The sequence below is a fragment of the Nerophis lumbriciformis genome, linkage group LG05 (assembly GCF_033978685.3).
Source record: "Nerophis lumbriciformis linkage group LG05, RoL_Nlum_v2.1, whole genome shotgun sequence".
NCBI lineage: Eukaryota > Metazoa > Chordata > Actinopteri > Syngnathiformes > Syngnathidae > Nerophis > Nerophis lumbriciformis.
This window is the reverse complement of record NC_084552.2, coordinates 25,070,156-25,090,103: the sequence shown is the minus strand read 5'-3', so window position 1 is coordinate 25,090,103 and position 19,948 is coordinate 25,070,156. Positions and strand designations below refer to the sequence as shown.

General features: G+C 46.5%; 1 protein-coding gene across 1 annotated transcript in view; it reads left to right on the top strand.

The window, feature by feature from the left end:
• Nucleotides 1-19,948, top strand: part of svep1 (sushi, von Willebrand factor type A, EGF and pentraxin domain containing 1) — a 151,799-nt gene that overhangs the window by 105,826 nt on the left and 26,025 nt on the right. The window contains exons 22-38 of the mRNA XM_061960999.2: nt 807-920; nt 992-1,105; nt 1,179-1,380; nt 8,891-9,048; nt 9,151-9,349; nt 11,299-11,474; nt 11,552-11,676; nt 11,746-11,875; nt 11,955-12,125; nt 12,281-12,454; nt 12,530-12,649; nt 12,740-12,916; nt 12,992-13,076; nt 13,185-13,376; nt 16,256-16,423; nt 16,498-17,170; nt 17,243-19,935. Coding sequence (XP_061816983.1) covers nt 807-920; nt 992-1,105; nt 1,179-1,380; nt 8,891-9,048; nt 9,151-9,349; nt 11,299-11,474; nt 11,552-11,676; nt 11,746-11,875; nt 11,955-12,125; nt 12,281-12,454; nt 12,530-12,649; nt 12,740-12,916; nt 12,992-13,076; nt 13,185-13,376; nt 16,256-16,423; nt 16,498-17,170; nt 17,243-19,935 — 5,671 coding nt within the window. The remainder of the gene's footprint in view (nt 1-806; nt 921-991; nt 1,106-1,178; nt 1,381-8,890; nt 9,049-9,150; nt 9,350-11,298; nt 11,475-11,551; nt 11,677-11,745; nt 11,876-11,954; nt 12,126-12,280; nt 12,455-12,529; nt 12,650-12,739; nt 12,917-12,991; nt 13,077-13,184; nt 13,377-16,255; nt 16,424-16,497; nt 17,171-17,242; nt 19,936-19,948) is intronic.

The following is a 19,948-nucleotide window of genomic DNA, read 5'->3' as shown; positions in this document are numbered from 1 at the left end:
CGTCGCTTTCTCGGTCCGAATCACTCACTGCTGGTGTAAACAATGGGGAAATGTGAGGAGCCCTTCAACCTGTGACGTCACGCTACTTCCGGTTCAGGTAAGGCTTTTTTTATCAGCGACCAAAAGTTGCGAACTTTATCGTCGATGTTCTCTACTAAATCCTTTCAGCAAAAATATGGCAATATCGCGAAATGATCAAGTATGACACATAGAATGGATCTGCTATCCCCGTTTAAATAAAAAAAAATCATTTCAGTAAGCCTTTAAATTGCACTTGAAGTTTGAATGCAGCTCTATGCCACGCATAATACAATTTTAAAATGCATCTCCTAAAAACTATCAAATCTATTCTGATTGCTTCAATTGGGACACCTGAAAACATCAATTGAGGTGAGAACAAAAGGACCCAAATGGCACTTTGAATTAACTATCAAAAATCTAAATGCACATCGATGTCTCTAACAGACGTTTAATACAACAATTTAATTTGGACCGTGATCATTTACCTATGTGACTATTTAATGGAAAAGAACATATATAATGTAGCTTCTATACATTGATTTCATTGATTTGTTTACTAGTTAATGTCAAACTGTCACTCTTCAACTTGCACACACACAAAAACGAGAAACACACACATTCTGACAAGTCACAGCTTCACAAACATTTGTACTACACACAATTCTCAACATCACAAATAACATCAGGATGGTTATAATAACTTGTTGCATCCTCTCAGGAGAAAGACACTGTTGTAGCTTGTATACATACAGAGGGTACATCAACCCTGTTCCTTCCCTCCACAGGTGCAAAGTGTGAGATGGACGTGGATGAGTGCGATTCGACTCCATGTCTGAATGGAGGCCAGTGTAAGGATGGGATGGGAGAATTCCAGTGTGAGTGCAAGCCCGGATATTTAGGTAAGGAATTGTATTAAAAGTTATTCCCTCCTATCTTCTTGTCACTTAATAATTTCCCCCTGTCATTTCAGGCTCTCTGTGCGAGGCAGAAGTGAACGAATGTTTTTCGTCCCCCTGCCTAAACGAAGGTGTGTGTGTGGACGAGGTCAATAAGTTCACGTGCAGTTGTCATGGTGGCTTCACAGGTGAGAAAGCAGGCAATTATATCATGATGTGTTCTGAATAAATGTATGTTTTACATATTTGTCATGCTCCCAGGACCTCGTTGCGAACTGGAAATAAATGAATGTCTATCTAACCCCTGTGAGAACGGCGGCGCATGTGAGGACCTGATGGGCAGTTATGCTTGCAACTGCGCCGTTGGCTTCTCCGGGGACCGCTGCGAGGTGGATGTGGATGAATGTTACAGCACACCATGTCTTAACGGCGGCTCGTGTCTGGACGCTGTCAACGATTTCAGGTGATTAGTCATTTTACATGACTGTAAACAACATTTATGGCGCCTTCTATGGTTTGTGTTCAAAATGCCGCAGAAGTCACGCTAACATATATGTACTTTAACATAAATATCCTCAAAGTTTTAAATTCATTAGACAAAAAGTCATTGGCATTGACTTATTGCCTAATATCAGTGGCGGGCCGTGCGTTTCCCACCTAGGCCTTCAGTGATGTCCGACTTCAATGATTACCTCTCAAAATACCATCATTTATGTCACCACATGACCATTGCTGGAGAAATACAATACAGGGACGCATTCACGCCCTACTGTGCATTGAATCTCGTCACCAGTGTAAATTTTCTGGCGCATTTAAAACTCAATTACAAACGTAAAAGGCATCAGCAATCAAAACATATCTTATGTGGTAATGTCAAAATTAAAATTGCAAAAAACATTAAAAGGGACGGCGTGGCGCAGTGGTAGAGTGGCCGTGCGCAACCCGAGGGTCCCTGGTTCAATCCCCACCTAGTACCAACCTCGTCATGTCCGTTGTGTCCTGAGCAAGACACTTCACCCTTGCTCCTGATGGGTGCTGGTTAGCGCCTTACATGGCAGCTCCCTCCATCAGTGTGTGAATGGGTAAATGTGGAAGTAGTGTCAAAGCGCTTTGAGTACCTTGAAGGTAGAAAAGCGCTATACAAGTACAACCCATTTATCATTTTATCATTTAAAAGTGAAAACATTTTATATTTGAACTCACAATTTGTAGCACCTATTCAACGTCATATTAGCCAGTGGTACCACTCGTAGTTGATTCCCCATTTCATCGCCAGAACAGCTGAGCTAGCTTGTGGGGTTGGCCGACATCGTCTCACGAGATGTAGTTTCTCTTTAAATATCCTTGAAAATGGCCTTGCAAATATATATCTGCCACCTAATCAACGTTTTGTTCTCCTTCTCTGCTATGCCGGTATGGCTACACTTCCTGCTTCCTGCTAAATCGCAACTTGTGAATGGATACTCACTTTGGAATGACAAGTGAGTATCCAATCACAGTCTCGTTAACATCAGGCGACTTAGATAGTCTACTGTCAACAACTTGTGATCTGATTGGCTATCGCAACTGTCTATCAACTGTGTGTGCTCTCAAATTCCCCCGCTAGCGGTCCCGGTGAGTATCCAATCACAGGACGCGTAAATGTCACGTTCAACGTGAGGCCATCTAGAAGACATTACAACTCTTGATCTGATTGGCTATCGCAACTGTCTATCAACTGTATGTCCCCGTTCGCTTACAGTGCACGAACACCCGCATTGTTGATTCTGAAGATTTGGGGCAGATTTCGTCCAGCATGGCAACATAAGCTAGCTGAATTCTGATTGGATACAAACTAAAACTAAGAACAACAACACTGGAACGAGCATACTATGGCATGAAGAGAATATGAATACTTTTAGATATTTAGGGAAAGTAAATAAAAAAAATATTTTATCTTTAATTATGATCATGATTTCTGGTTATCTTAGAACAGCAGAGAAGGCCTTGCTTGCCCTGATGGCACACCACTGCCTAATATTTGCCAACAGCGCCATACTGTGGGATATTTGTGAGATAAAATAAATTACATGTAAGGGTTCCACTATAAGGTGTACTAATGTTTTACCCTATGTTTTTGTAAGCTAACTCATCTACTAGCACTGCACACAGAAAGGATGAAAATGTGTCAAGACATGCATCCCTACCATTTTACTTGTGTTTTTTTTCTCTGATAATAGCTTAATCAGCACAGAATTTAGTACACACCTTGAGGCGACTCACAAGCACGAGTGTGATTTGAGCATAATTGGTTAAAACAAGAACCATCAAGAAAAATGTCTCTGCAACTTAGCAATTAACTGTCCATAAGTTACTAACCATTTGTCCAATGATGATTACATGTACCGGTACAGGGTTTCCCCTACATGTAAGTGATCTTGGTGTGGCGTTGCAGCAAAATAAAAGCCGCCACACCTAAAAAATTAAGGTATTTTTCGTAAAAATGAATTACAGTAATACATTATATAAATAGATGTACGGATAACTGACGGAAGGACAACGCACCCAAGAAGGACAGAAGAAGCGGTATAAAGATAACCTCAAAATCCACCTGAGGAAATGCTGCTTCAACCTCAACACCTGGGAGGAGGCTGCCCACCAGAGGGTTTTGTGGAGCAGGATGGTCCATGAAGGCACAGCACAATTAGAAAAGAACCTCCACCGTGCCGCGGAAACCAAGAGGCAACAAAGAAAGGAGAGATCCACTACCAAAACAGCTCCTCAGACCACCACCACCACAACCACCACTACTACCACGACAATCACGCACATATGCCCCACTGCAATAGAGTCTATGGATCACGGATTGGCCTCTACAGCCACCTGAGGACCCACAGATGACCAGACTCACCAACAGGAGGACTATCATACTCGCTTCGAGTGATCGCCAATGATGATATGAATAAATATACAGATAAAGTATCTCACCATTGCCGGAAGCCATATTGGTAGGCTTTGTTAATCGAAAGCAATAGTGCTATTCAATGTACACGTGATATTTCCGTAGCATTCAGTGGAAAATAATTGGTACGATGAAAAAATGTACACGTGATATTTCCGTATCATTCAGTGGAAAATAATTGGTACGATGAAAAAATACTCTTAGTCACTAGATGAGAAGTCCCTTACTCGTTACAAGGCGAAAACAGACTTACTTGGATGTAAGGATCCTTACCAGTTCAACAAGTCTGTGTGAAGTAGAGATCACGACACCTTCCATGATGTTTCATACCCGGACTTGGTGAACTACTGAATTTTTTCACACACAGCCCATTTTACACTTTGAAAGACTTTAGAATTGATAAAAGTCTAAAAAGCTATGACCGCTTTGTTTGTGGAAGGGTTTGTGATGTTTGTGTTTATCTGTATAAACCATGGGTGTCAAACTCTGGCCCGCGGGCCAAAATTGGCCCGCCGTTTTGCTTGGCCCTTGAGGCCCTTGTAGCGTCCCGGAAGAGTTCTATGGAAATGCAAGAACCGAGACTCAGATTTCCCTCGCCCGGACGCAGGTCACCGGGGCCCCCCTCCGGAGCCAGGCCCGGAGTTGGGGCACGATGGCGAGCGCCTGGTGGCCGGGCCTGTCCCCATGGGACCCGGCCGGGCACAGCCCGAAGAGGCAACGTGGGTCCCCCCTCCAATGGGCTCACCACCCATAGCAGGGGCCATAGAGGTCGGGTGCAATGTGAGCTGGGCGGTAGCCGAAGGCAGGGCACTTGGCGGTCCGATCCTCGGCTACAGAAGCTAGCTCTTGGGACGTGGAACGTCACCTCGCTGGGGGGAAGGAGCCTGAGCTAGTGCGCGAGGTAGAGAAGTTCCGGTTGGATATAGTCGGACTCACCTCGACGCACAGCAAGGGCTCTGGAACCAGATCTCTCGAGAGGGGCTGGACTCTCTTCCACTCTGGCGTTGCCAGCAGTGAGAGGCGACGGGCTGGGGTGGCAATTCTTGTTTCCCCCCGGCTCAGAGCCTGCATGTTGGAGTTCAACCCGGTGGACGAGAGGGTAGCTTCCCTCCGCCTTCGGGTGGGGGGACGGGTCCTGACTGTTTGCGCTTACGCGCCAAACAGCAGCTCAGAGTACCCACCCTTTTTGGATTCACTCGAGGGAGTACTTGAGAGTGCTCCCCCGGGTGATTCCCTCGTTCTACTGGGGGACTTCAACGCTCATATTGGCAACGACAGTGAAACCTGGAGAGGCGTGATTGGGAAGAATGGCCGCCCGGATCTGAACCCAAGTGGTGTTTTGTTATTGGACTTTTGTGCCCGTCACGGATTGTCCATAACGAACACCATGTTCAAGCATAAGGGTGTCCATATGTGCACTTGGCACCAGGACACCCTAGGCCGCAGTTCTATGATCGACTTTGTAGTTGTGTCATCGGATTTGCGGCCTCATGTTTTGGACACTCGGGTGAAGAGAGGGGCGGAGCTTTCTACCGATCACCACCTGGTGGTGAGTTGGCTGCGATGGTGGGGGAGGATGCCGGACAGACCTGGCAGGCCCAAACGCATTGTGAGGGTTTGCTGGGAACGTCTGGCAGAGTCTCCTGTCAGAGAGAGTTTCAATTCCCACCTCCGGAAGAACTTTGAACATGTCACGAGGGAGGTGCTGGACATTGAGTCCGAGTGGACCATGTTCCGCACCTCTATTGTCGAGGCGGCTGATTGGAGCTGTGGCCGCAAGGTAGTTGGTGCCTGTCGTGGCGGTAATCCTAGAACCCATTGGTGGACACCGGCGGTGAGGGATGCCGTCAAGCTGAATAAGGAGTCCTATCGGGTTCTTTTGGCTCATGGGACTCCTGAGGCAGCGGACAGGTACCGACAGGCCAAGCGGTGTGCGGCTTCAGCGGTCGCGGAGGCAAAAACTCGGACATGGGAGGAGTTCGGGGAAGCCATGGAAAACGACTTCCGGACGGCTTCGAAGCGATTCTGGACCACCATCCGCCGCCTCAGGAAGGGGAAGCAGTGCACTACCAACACCGTGTATGGTGCGGATGGTGTTCTGCTGACCTCGACTGCGGAAGTTGTGGATCGGTGGAGGGAATACTTCGAAGACCTCCTCAATCCCACCAACACGTCTTCCTATGAGGAAGCAGTGCCTGGGGAATCTGTGGTGGGCTCTCCTATTTCTGGGGCTGAGGTTGCTGAGGTAGTTAAAAAGCTCCTCGGTGGAAAGGCCCCGGGGGTGGATGAGATCCGCCCAGAGTTCCTTAAGGCTCTGGATGCTGTAGGGCTGTCTTGGTTGACAAGACTCTGCAGCATCGCGTGGACATCGGGGGCAGTACCTCTGGATTGGCAGACCGGGGTGGTGGTTCCTCTCTTTAAAAAGGGGAACCGGAGGGTGTGTTCTAACTATCGTGGGATCACACTCCTCAGCCTTCCCGGTAAGGTCTATTCAGGTGTACTGGAGAGGAGGCTACGCCGGATAGTCGAACCTCGGATTCAGGAGGAACAGTGTGGTTTTCGTCCTGGTCGTGGAACTGTGGACCAGCTCTATACTCTCGGCAGGGTCCTTGAGGGTGCATGGGAGTTTGCCCAACCAGTCTACATGTGCTTTGTGGACTTGGAGAAGGCATTCGACCGTGTCTCTCGGGAAGTCCTGTGGGGAGTGCTCAGAGAGTATGGGGTTTCGGACTGTCTGATTGTGGCGGTCCGTTCCCTGTATGATCAGTGTCAGAGCTTGGTTCGCATTGCCGGCAGTAAGTCGGACACGTTTCCGGTGAGGGTTGGACTCCGCCAAGGCTGCCCTTTGTCACCGATTCTGTTCATAACTTTTATGGACAGAATTTCTAGGCGCAGTCAAGGCGTTGAGGGGATCCGGTTTGGTGGCTGCAGGATTAGGTCTCTGCTTTTTGCAAATGATTTGGTCCTGATGGCTTCATCTGGCCAGGATCTTCAGCTCTCACTGGATCGGTTCGCAGCTGAGTGTGAAGCGACTGGGATGAGAATCAGCACCTCCAAGTCCGAGTCCATGGTTCTCGCCCGGAAAAGGGTGGAGTGCCATCTCCGGGTTGGGGAGGAGATCTTGCCCCAAGTGGAGGAGTTCAAGTACCTCGGAGTCTTGTTCACGAGTGAGGGAAGAGTGGATCGTGAGATCGACAGGCGGATTGGTGCGGCGTCTTCAGTAATGCGGACGCTGTATCGATCCGTTGTGGTGAAGAAGGAGCTGAGCCAGAAGGCAAAGCTCTCAATTTACCGGACGATCTACGTTCCCATCCTCACCTATGGTCATGAGCTTTGGGTTATGACCGAAAGGACAAGATCACGGGTACAAGCGGCCGAAATGAGTTTCCTCCGCCGGGTGGCGGGGCTCTCCCTTAGAGATAGGGTGAGAAGCTCTGTCATCCGGGGGGAGCTCAAAGTAAAGCCGCTGCTCCTCCACATCGAGAGAAGCCAGATGAGGTGGTTCGGGCATCTGGTCAGGATGCCACCCGAGCGCCTCCCTAAGGAGGTGTTTAGGGCATGTCCGACCGGTAGGAGACCACGAGGAAGACCCAGGACACGTTGGGAAGACTATGTCTCCCGGCTGGCCTGGGAACGCCTCGGGATCCCCCGGGAGGAGCTGGACGAAGTGGCTGGGGAGAGGAAAGTCTGGGCTTCCCTGCTTAGGCTGCTGCTCCCGCGACCCGACCTCGGATAAGCGGAAGAAGATGGATGGATGGATGGATGGATTGATATGCCATTGATATTTTTTAATTATTATTAGTATTATTATTATTATTATTTGAAACTCGATTTTGCATGTCACTATAAAGTTATATAAGCCTTGCGTGTTCAATATTCAATTCAAAACTTGTTTGGGTCCCTATTAAAAGGTTAATTCGTTCAACTTTGACCCACGGCTTTGTTCAGTTTTAAATTTTGGCCCACTCTGTATTTGAGTTTGACACCCCTGGTACAAACCCTGTGGAAATGGTTGTTGTGAAGGCTTGAGTCATGCACTTTCAGAAATGATCCAACCCAAATTTGACAGCCTGGAGAATCACGGATAACCAATCCAAAATCATCTCAGCATGCTGTGGCTGTAAAGCAGGATTGGTAGAATGCTGTTCTCATGTCACTTCACTTTTGTTTTATGTGGATTTTATGTGGCTTGGGCTTGGGCAGGAGGGCAGCGGCTCCTCCAACCACCTTCAGCGTGACCAACCAAGCCCTCAGATCCTTGTCCCAAAGTTACGGATCTGACTTTCCGACTTCCCTTACCTGCTTTCTTCTTACATGCCAGAGGCTGTTCACCTTGTAGACCTGCTGGGGACATGGGTTTACAGCAGTGGCGATTGCTCTAACACTGCAAGCTTCCCCTAAAATATTTGTTAAAAAATGGTGAAATATGTGCTTTTGTCGTAACATTTCATTGACTAAATATACATTAGAGGGCATTCAGCTCTTTATCATATGCAGCGTCTATTGCCTTCAGTAGGGAAGCATAGAGTGGGTTGTTCCACTGTATGCAAACTAAACATCTCTCCGTCCATCCACCCATTTTCTACCGCTTGTCGCTTTTGGGGAAACGGGGGGCTGGAACCTATCGCAGCTGCACTCGGGTGGAAGGCAGGGTACACCCTGGACAAGTCGCCACCTCATCGCAGGGCCAACACAGATAGACAATCAATTGGATGAATGCTCGGTTTTGTCCCACCCACGGATGCCGAGCGTCACTAGAAGTGAATGACACGTGGGCTCACCCTCGGCTGGCCTTGTCGCTGGGCTTTTGCATGATGATTAGATGATCTGTCTGAGGCTGAATCCCTTTTTGAAATATAAACCGCAGGCACAAATATATTGGCAAGCTGGGGGAAACCCTGATGTATGCTAACAAGTCTTCTAAATCATTTTGACCACAACATAGAGTGGTAATACCATATTTTGGGAAGGTCTAATTAGTTACAATTGTTACTTCCCCTTTAAATTCAAATGATGTATACCTCTGTCATAGATGTCACTGTGTGGATGGCTACCGGGGTCGACTTTGCGAGGTGGATGTGGATGAGTGTGACCCCAACCCCTGTGTGAACGGGGCCAGCTGCATGGACGGTGTTGGGTCCTACACATGCCGCTGCCTCCCTGGGTTCAACGGAACCAGGTGTGAGACAGGTACTATAGGACAGATAACCCATCACCATGGCAGCCAAAGCTTGTTAATGGGTTGCCATCAGACTCTACTTCATACTCATCTGTTTATTTTTGTTTTACCAGAGATGTCTTCTGCCTTCAATTTGGACTTTGAGGTGTCAGGTATCCATGGCTACGTATTGATGGACGGAGTGATGCCGACACTCACGGAGATCACGTGCACCTTCTGGATGAGATCTTCAGACGGCACCAATTATGGCACGCCCATCTCCTACGCTGTGGAAGGCAGCGACAATGCGTTCCTTCTCATAGACTACAATGGGTCAGTCATGTGCACAAACTTTATTGTAGGTAATGGCAATACAGAGGGCTTTTTTCCCCCAAAACCTTCTGTGACCAAGGATGCATTCCCCGTGTTTTAAACCATATGGCAAAATGTAAATATAACATTAACAACATTACAAAAAAGAAACTTACATAAAACTGAAAAATAGAAATCTCATCACGCTAATCTCAATCTGATACACATATGAACTGTGAACCAAAATGGATACATATGGAAAAGACTGTGACAAGTATGTCATTGGGGACATTATTTTATTTTGAAAAGTCCAAGTGGAAGGAATATCATGCACAGAGTTTTTGTATTCTAAATACACTAACAACCTATTAAAAAAATGTGCATTATGATGCTGATTGACAGTGGTATTGTATTTCTTAGAGAAATGAAAAATAATTCTGACTTATTTACAAATTCATCAGACCCAGCCTTGGCTGAATGGGCTGATAAAGGGCTAATAACATATGATCAGATGATGACCAAAAATACTGTACATTCATTCGAAACGATAACTTCTGATGACATTTTTTTAAATTTTTCCGAATGTCTCCAGGCAAGAAGCTGCTTAACAAAATATATTAAAAATATAATCGATAACAGTATAATACAGTAATTATCAAAAAAAAGGAAAGGTAAAATCGCACAAATGTATAACATATTACACAATTAATTGGTCCTGGACTATAGTGTCAAAGACATATGGGAAAAATAATTGAAAATGAAAATTGCAGATAATGAATGCGAAGAAGGAATAAAATAAATCCTTAGAACAATTTACTCTAAGTATTGGCAGGAATTTGCATGTTGTAGGGGCAGCATGGCTCAGGTGGTAGAGTGGTGTTGGATACTGAACCCCCAGTTGCTCCCGATGCTGAGTCATCACCAGCAGGTGAATGTGGTATTAGTGTTTTGAGTAGCTATACAAGCAGAATCCATTTAAGCGTCTATGACATACTTTATTGTAGTGAGAAGTACGGCACCTCAGCAGGAACTGGCTGCTGGAGGGGATGCGGTGAACCCATTTAAAACCAAAAATAGGTTAGCAGTGTTGTTAGGGTTAAAGAAAATATGATGAAATAATTATTATGTTTTAAAGGGAATGTACATACAGAAATATGATTGGCATAAATATAAAGCACAAACTGAAATCAGCACATATACATCTATTTAACATATTTAGAATCACTACACTAAAACAGATAACAAAGACTTGGAAAGAGACTGCAGCACCTAATATAAAATCCTGGACAGCCCTGACACAAATAACATAAATGGAAAAAGGAACATTTAGTAATAAAGACACAAAATAACATATTTAAAAAGTTATATCCAGAAGATTTCTGTAATACAATTAATAATAAAGATTAAAGTATTAAAAATATAATGTAGGTCAATATTATATGCATATAATAAGTATAGGTAAGCATGCCATCTCTACTAAAATGATAAAATAATGAGTATTGATATGCTGCACAATTGGAATTAGTAATAATGTTCTGTCGGTATGTATGCATAAGAGTATGCAGAGATCGGAGGGTTATTTTTTAATTGTTCTCCTTTTTATTGATTTAACTTTTTATTAGATCTTAACTTGTTTTCCAATATATGACATTCACTGTAAATATTGTTTATTTCTTAAAAAAAGAAAAACAATGTTAAAGAACAAGCCGTATAATTGTGTGAAACCATTGCAATAAAGTGTAACGGAGACCAGCCAGTGTGTACAATGGTAAACCTCACTCCCTGACAACCGCAAAAGCAGTGCTGGCTATCGGGTCGATAGCTCAGGCTTTTAGCTTATTAGCTAGCACGCTCGTCTCTCGTGCCGGCGACCCAGGTCCCAATCTCGTGCCAAACAGAAATCAGGGACTGAGCCACGTGGGTTAAAAAAGTCTACCGTCTAGCATCTTCCCCTGGTTGTGTATCTGCAGATGGGTGTTGTATGTTAATGGCAAGGAGCGGATTACCGACTGCCCTGCAGTGAACACGGGCAGCTGGTACCACATCGGGGTGTCCTGGAGAAGCTGGGATGGAGACTGGAGGATCTACATCAACGGGAAGCCCTCAGATGGAGGCAAAGGCCTGTCGGTTGGCACCAGTATCCCAGGTGTAGTGCTATCAAAGCAGACCAAAAGATTGTGGGGTTCTGCTATGGTTGTTAATGGCTTTATTCGCATCCTATAGGTGGAGGAGCTCTGGTGTTGGGTCAGGACCAGGACCAGAGGGGTGAGGGCTTTAACCCTGTTGAATCCTTTGTTGGCTCCATCAGCCAGCTCAACATCTGGGATGGGGTCCTTACAACCCAGCAAGTAAATTCAATAAAATTGAAGAATTTCTACAAGTGCACATTTAGTAGATTATTTTCTTTTGTTTTGTAGATCAAGGTGCTTGCGAGCAGCTGCCCAGATTCCCATGTCACCCACAGAGGAAATGTTCTGGCCTGGCCAGACTTTCTTAGTGGAGTGGTGGGCCGGATTAAAGTCAACCACAGTAGCATTTTCTGTGCTGGTCAGTGTATCATCACTGTAATCTCAGTCATTTTGAATATAATATGCATCAACATAAAAGTGCCATTGTTTGTTTTCAGACTGCCCACAGCTGGAAAATGTTGTGCCTCACCTCCACTCCTCCAACGTGGAGGTTAGCCCAGGCGCACAAGTCCAGCTCTCCTGTGACCCCGGCTTCTACCTGGTGGGGGAGCCAGTGCTACAGTGTCAAAATAAAGGAGAGTGGAGCCACCCTCTTCCCAACTGTGAACGTAAAAAGCCCAAACCCATCTATAAATACTGGAGTGCAAAAATGAGTTAAAATGTGTTATTTAATTAAACTAATAAATACACAGATTGATCATTTGAATATATTGTGCATCTATTATATACATTTTTTTCCTCTGTATTTTCTTGTTTGAGACAGGTGTTTCCTGCGGGTCTCCTAGACCTCTGGAGAATGGTGTGTTTGATGGCACGGACTTTTATGCCGGTGGTTCGGTCACGTACCAGTGTAACGTTGGCTTTTACCTGCTGGGGGACGCCAAGATGCACTGCGCCAATAGCGGCAAGTGGGGAGCAAATCCACCGGCCTGTCTTGGTACTTGGTGTTGTATTATATTATAAAGGCAAAGGCACATAAACCTTTTATTCATTGTATGTGTATGCATTTGAGATGTGGACGAGTGTGCCCTGGGATCGGACTGTGACAGCCACGCAAGTTGTCGGAACACTGACGGCTCATACACCTGCACCTGCATCCATCCATACAGTGGAGATGGCAAGAACTGTACAGGTAAATGAAAGACGCCACACCCAAGCATCTTTTCCTATTGAAAATGAAGCTGTGAAAAAATAAATGTTGTATATGTGCGTGTGTGACCAGAGCCGGTCAAGTGTGACAACCCCGGGTCTCCTGACTTTGGCCGCAGAGATGGAAGCAGCTTCCTAATGGGCAGCAAAGTGGTCTTCGGCTGCGACAATGGCTATGAGCTGATTGGCTCATCCTACCTCCATTGCCTGGAGACAGGAAGCTGGGACGGTCCTATCCCCTACTGCAAAGGTGATTAACAGAACTTGAGTGTGTGTTCCAAAATATGAAAAACACTAATGAACGCCTCTTTGTGTTGCACCACAGCACTCTCTTGCCCGGTGCCATCCGTTACAGAGAATTCCATCATGAAAGGCAGCAACTTTACCTACGGTAGCAGGGTGACTTTCAGGTAAGCGATGTTGTTTCCATGCCACAACTACCTCAAGCTTGTTAGTTAATAGTCTTGACAGCATTTGTAACAATGCTGAAATGTATGTGTCTCAACCTTTTTTTGCAGCTGTATGAAAGGTTTCCTTCCTCAAATCCCCTACGAGTTCCAGTGTCTTTCCAGTCTGAGGTGGAATGGGTCGCCACCTGTCTGCCACCCAGTGTCCTGCGGGGGGCCTCCTTTTGTCCACAACGCCCATTACACCCTCACCTCCAACACATACCTGTCAGCTGTTTCATACTCCTGTGCTGAGGGATACAGGTAGGGTTATGATTCAGTGTCTTTTACTGAAGGTCCCTTATTAGAGTATTTTTCCACTATTCACAATAGTCAATCAATCAATGTCAATCAATGTTTATTTATATAGCCCTAAATCACAAGTGTCTCGAAGGGCTGCACAAGTCACAACGACATCCTCGGTACAAAGCCCACATAAGGGCAAGGAAAAACTCACCCCAGTGGGACGTCGATGTGAATGACTATGAGAAACCTTGGAGAGGACCGCATATGTGGGTAACCCCCCCCCTCTAGGGGAGACCGAATGCAATGGATGTCGAGTGGGTCTGACATAATATTGTGAGAGTCCAGTCCATAGTGGATCCAACATAATAGTAAGAGTCCAGTCCATAGTGGGGCCAGCAGGAAACCATCCCGAGCGGAGACGGTCAGCAGCGCAGAGATGTTCCCAGCCGATGCACAGGCGAGCGGTCCACCCCGGGTCCCGACTCTGGACAGCCAGCCCTTCATCCATGGCCACCGGACCTGTGCCCCCCCACTCCACAAGGAAGAGGGGAGCAGAGGAGAAAAGAAAAGAAACGGCAGATCAACTGGTCTAAAAGGGGGGTCTATTTAAAGGCTAGAGTATACAAATGAGTTTTAAGATGGGACTTAAATGCTTCTACTGAGGTAGCATCTCTAATTGTTACCGGGAGGGCATTCCATAGTACTGGAGCCCGAATAGAAAACGCTCTATAGCCCGCAGACTTTTTTTGGGCTCTGGGAATCACTAATAAGCCGGAGTTCTTTGAACGCAGATTTCTTGCTGGGACATATGGTACAATACAATCGACAAGATAGGACGGAGCTAGACTGTGTAGTATTTTATACGTAAGTAGTAAAACCTTAAAGTCACATCTTAAGTGCACAGGAAGCCAGTGCAGGTGAGCCAGTATAGGCGTAATATGATCAAACTTTCTTGTTCTTGTCAAAAGTCTAGCAGCCGCATTTTGTACCAATTGTAATCTTTTAATGCTAGACATAGGGAGACCCGAAAATAATACGTTACAGTAGTCGAGACGAGACCTAACGAACGCATGAATAATGATCTCAGTGTCGCTAGTGGATAAAATAGAACGAATTTTAGCGATATTACGGAGATGAAAGAAGGCCGTTTTAGTAACACTCTTAATGTGTGATTCAAACGAGATAGTTGGGTCGAAGATAATACCCAGATTCTTTACTGATTCGCCTTGTGTAATTGTTTGGTTGTCAAATGTTAAGGTGGTATTATTAAATAAATGTCGGTGTTTAGCAGGACCGATAATCAGCATTTCCGTTTTCTTGGCGTTGAGTTGCAAGAAGTTAGTGAATTGCATGTTTGTTGTCACCCCGAAGGGATTAAGCGGTAGAAAATGGATGGATGGATGTTTGTTGTCCAAAATCTAACCTTGATTAATTTAGACACTTTAAAAGTGCTTTTAGTAAATAAACTCCGTTTTGTGTTTCAGAGCTCCAGGCTTGATTTCAAGATGTGTAAAAAAAGCCTGCTTTTACAAAGTGGTCCATAAAAATACTTTTTTGTCTTTATAGCTCATAGGCTCTGGAGACACTGTTCAAAAATTATTTAAAAGTCACATTCGCACAATTTGGGACCTGTGCTTGGGCTGATTCTCAATAAATCAGACGATAAATATGAAGGAACTTGATACATTACAATGTCTGTGAGTATTTGTTTTTTTCGTCTTGCGTTTTTCAAACAACTCTGTGTTTCGCTCTCCACACCTTAGCTTGTTTATTCAATAGCAAAATTAAATGAACAAAGTAAATCCTCTTGTCATTCATCCACAATCTTTATCATGGCGGGCAGAGGCGAGATCGCTCGCTTACACACACAAAATGCACGGACAGAGAGTCTCGTTAATTGCAACTCGCTCGTGAGAAGCACCACAAAGTAACACAAATTAGGAGAAAAAATATGATTACAAAGCCAAATATAGTATAGTGTATGGGAATATTCTGGCTTCAAACCGAATGAGAACGATGAGCCTATCAACACAGACGAACAAGCAAGTATGCTGAATTTGTTGGAAAGTGATAGAAATAACAAAACAAACCACCTGACCATCTGGGGAAAAATGCACTTTAAGATGTTTAATATTTATTGAAGTAAAAGTTTTGCTAACAGGGATCGAGAATCCATTCTATTTTTATGTTTGTTTACTTATTTAGGATCATTACAAGTTATTAACCGTCCAATTACAATGCTAAAAAATACTAATGAGAAATCAAACCTTATTGTGTTTGAAATGTATACTTGCATTATTATTATTATTGTATATGATGATTACGTTAGTGCTTAATTTGGTCTCAAAATAATGCTGACGATAATATTGTGTATTGGCAATAATGTGGGGCAGCACGGTGGTACAGGGGTGAGTGCATGTGCCTCACAATACGAAGGTCCTGCGTTCGATCCTTGGGCTCGGGGTCTTTCTGTGTGGAGTTTGCATGTTCTCCCCGTGATTGCGTGGGTTCCCTCCGGGTACTCCAGCTTCCTCCCACCTCCAAAGACATGCACCTGGGGATAGGTTGATTGGCAACACTAAATTGGCCTTAGTGTGTGAATGTGAGTGTGAATGTTGTCTATCTGTGTTGGCCCTGTGATGAGGTGGCAAATGCAGCAGAGATAGGCTCCAGCACCCCCCGCGACCCCGAAAAGGGACAATCGATAGAACATGGATGGATGGATGGATGGCAATAATGTGAAAATATATTTATTATTTACCCAGGCATAACGGAACCTTCCAGACACAATAAATAAGGCAAATAAATCAATTATAAAGCTTTGATGACTGTATTGTGTTATATGTTTTGATACCATTACTCTACTTTTTAATTACAAGTATTTTATTTGTGCAAAGACCACAGGGTACAATGGAAGTGGTTTGTGAAGATACAGGGGAGTGGAGCAGGCCCTTCCCCCGCTGTGTGGACATCCTTTGCAGTGACCCCCCTCCCCTGAGAGATGCTGTAATTGTGGGAGAGAACTACGAACTGGGGGATAAGGTGCACTATGTCTGCAAAGAAGGGTAAATAAGTCTCTCAATACTGTACCATTTGAACATGATAACACCATTATTCAAAAATAAATTCTCCTTGACAGCTACACTCTGATTGGCTCCGAGACCAGAGAATGTCTCGCAAACGGCCAATGGAGTGACAGCTCTGCTCAGTGCGTGCCCCGGTCCTGTGGACCCCCGCCTGCCATTGACCACGCCGAGCCATATGAGAGCCACCAGCTGTTCGGAGACACGGCAAACTATTACTGCACTGACGGCTACACTGCAGGCAACAACTCCAAGATGATGTGTAACGCCCACGGGGTCTGGGCGCCCCCGGATGGAATGGAGGCCCCGCGCTGCATCGCAAATTTCTGCCTTCGCCCGCCTGAGCTCCCCAATGCAATTTTAGACTCGGTGAACAAACCTAAACACCTGAGCGAATCTGAGGTCAGCTACAAATGCGAAGAAGGCTTTATGCTCAACACCACAGCGACCCTGCGCTGCCTGATGGGAGGGGAGTGGGAGCCTTCACCATACGGTATCAGCTGCGTACCGGTCAGATGCTCCAAGCCAGCCAGCATTGATCGGGGCTATGTGAGCGGAACTAACTACAGTTTTGGTGCAGTTGTGGCGTACAGCTGCGATAAGGGCTTCTTGATCCGAGGGGAGAAGAGGCGGACCTGCAAAGCCAATGGAGAGTGGGGCGGAGCTTTGCCTAGCTGCGTACCTGTGTCCTGCTCTTCTCCGCCTTCGCTCAAGAATGGCTACATCCAGGTTAGCCACACGCATAATACTTTGCTGTATTATTGATAACGCGTTAACTTTTAGCTTCTTTTTCCCCAAAAGGTCAGAGGTCGATTCACCTTCAACAGCAAGGTGATATATTCCTGCAGCGCTGGCTACAGATTGCTTGGTAGTTTAGAACGAGTTTGCCAAGCCAACCGCCAGTGGTCTGACAATGACCCTCCCATCTGTGTCCTTATGACCTGTGACCCTCCTCCCAGCATTACACACGGACGCTACAGAGGTTCTGACTTCCAGGTGGGTCGCAAAGTGGAGTACTCCTGCGACGAGGGCTACGAGCTCGCGGGAGATGCCATCTGGACCTGTCTTAAGTACGGAAGGTGGGACAAGTCCAGGCGCCCGCGCTGTTCACCTGTGCAGTGTCCAGAGCCGCAACTGGAGGAGAACCACCTGGTTCTAAAGAGTCTGGACTCCGCGTCTGGAACAGTGGAGTTATCATGTGAAGAGGGCTTCTTTCTGGAGGGGGCGCAGATCCTCCGCTGCATGCCCTCCCAGGAGTGGAATGACACCTTTCCTTGGTGTAAGCAGGTGACCTGTGGACCCCCGCCGGATGTATCATTTGGTGGCCCATCTTCATCTTCTCCAACTTTTATTTTCAACTCTGTGGTGACCTACAAATGCATGGACGGCTTCACTTTAAGAAAAGAACGCACTGTGTCCTGTCTGTCCAACGGGCAGTGGAGCATTCCATACCCAGAGTGTATTCCGGTTGAATGCCCTCAGCCTGTGGAAATTTCTAATGGCATCGTGGACGTTCAGGGTCTGATGTACCTTAGCAAGGCGCTGTACAGCTGTAAGACTGGTTATAATTTAGTGGGAAACTCCACTGTGCTTTGCGGGGAGAAGGGACTTTGGATCGGAGGGGTGCCTTCTTGCCGCCCAGTTGAATGCTCACCCCCCAGACAGACTCCAAATGGAAAAGTGGTTTTCACAAAGCTTCAGTTTGGTCACAGTGCTATCTATTCGTGCCACCGTGGTTACCGCCTCCAAGGCCCGGAGACTCTTAAGTGCTTAGCAGGTGGGGAATGGGATGTTGAGCCTCCAGTTTGTGTGCAAATATCCTGCACCCCACCCCAACCCATTGAAAATGGCTTTGTAGAAGGTCAGGATCACGGTTTCGGTGTCACCATCTTCTACAGCTGTTTCCCTGGCTTCCAGCTAGTCGGCCAAGACCACCTCACTTGCGAGGAGTTTGGATGGTCAAGTACCGTTCCCGTCTGCGTGCCCTCCGACTGCGGCCTGCCTCCTCATATAGATTTTGGCGACTATGTTCGGGTGACGAAGCTCGGAGGAAGCTCCCCTAGCGAATTGAGCTTCCTCCAGGGGGCGCTAATAGAGTACCGGTGTCATGGAGGTTATGACCTTACAAGTCCCATTTGCCTGGTGTGTCAGGAAGATGGCAGCTGGAACGGGACCGCCCCATCTTGTGTGCCAGCAGAGTGTGTGACACCCCCGTATCCAGAGCATGGCCAGGTAAACGTAACAGACACCTCCATTGGCAGCACAGTCACATACACCTGCGAGGAAGGATATGAGCTCAAAGGTGATCCGGTGAGGCAGTGTTTATCAGGTCAACTGTGGACCAATGATGCACCAGTTTGTCGCCCTATTTCCTGTGGTGATCCAGGGCCTCTAACTAATGGCACAGCACATGGCGATGCCTTTGTGTACCCTGAAGTCCTCCACTATAAGTGTAATCCTGGCTTTGTCATCAAAGGTAGTGATAGTATTGTTTGTCAGGCAGATGGGAAATGGAATGGACAGAAACCTCAGTGCGAGTCAGTGTCCTGTGGTCCACCTAAACTCCCCAGTGATATCACTTTCAAAGGCAAAGAGTATGTCTATAACCAGGAGATTGAACTCATATGCAAGCCCGGTTACATCGTTAAAGGCAAGTCTGCCAGTGTTTGTCAGGCTGACGGCACCTGGAGCCATGATTCTCCTACCTGCGTACCTGCCCAATGTGAGAAGCCATCTCCAGTGTCTAATGGGCAAGTTTTGGGGTCAGAGTTTGGCTTCAACAGTAAGGTTAATTATAGATGTGATGAAGGATTCACTATGACTGGAGATTCCACACGTGTTTGTCAGTCTGATGGGCTTTGGGACAAACCAGCACCTCGCTGTGATATCATCAGTTGCGATCCACCCGAGGACATCAGCCATGGTTTCCTCAACGGCTCAAGCTTCAACTACGATGACATAGTGGAGTATGTCTGCTTTGACGGTTATGAAGTAGTTGGGGACCCCGTCCTGCGGTGCTCCGCCCAAGGGTTCTGGATAGGCACTGTGCCTCAGTGTCGACCCTGCGTCTGTGTCTCCCCCGTTTTGAAATTCGGAGTGGTGCTCGGCCGCAATCGCGCCTGCGGTGACAGAGTTCACTTCCAATGTGATGACGGATACAAGCTGCTCGGCCCTGCTCAGGCTGTGTGTGAGAAGGGTGGTGTGTGGAGCCCCGGGGTGCCTGTGTGTGGCCGCGGGAGATGCACTGTCGCCCCGCCAACAGTACCAAACACTGTACTGCAGGGCGGCAGTGCCACCTTCCCAGACACCGTAATGTACAGGTGTAGACCGGGCTACGAGCCAAGGGGGTACCCACACATCTCCTGCGGAAAAGATGGTCGATGGGGTGAGCCAAGGATCAGCTGCAACCCTGTGAGCTGTGGAAAACCTCCTGCTGTAGCCAATTCTCAAGTGCAAGCAGAGGTCTTCACCTTCCCAAACATGATCACATACAGGTGAGCACTACAT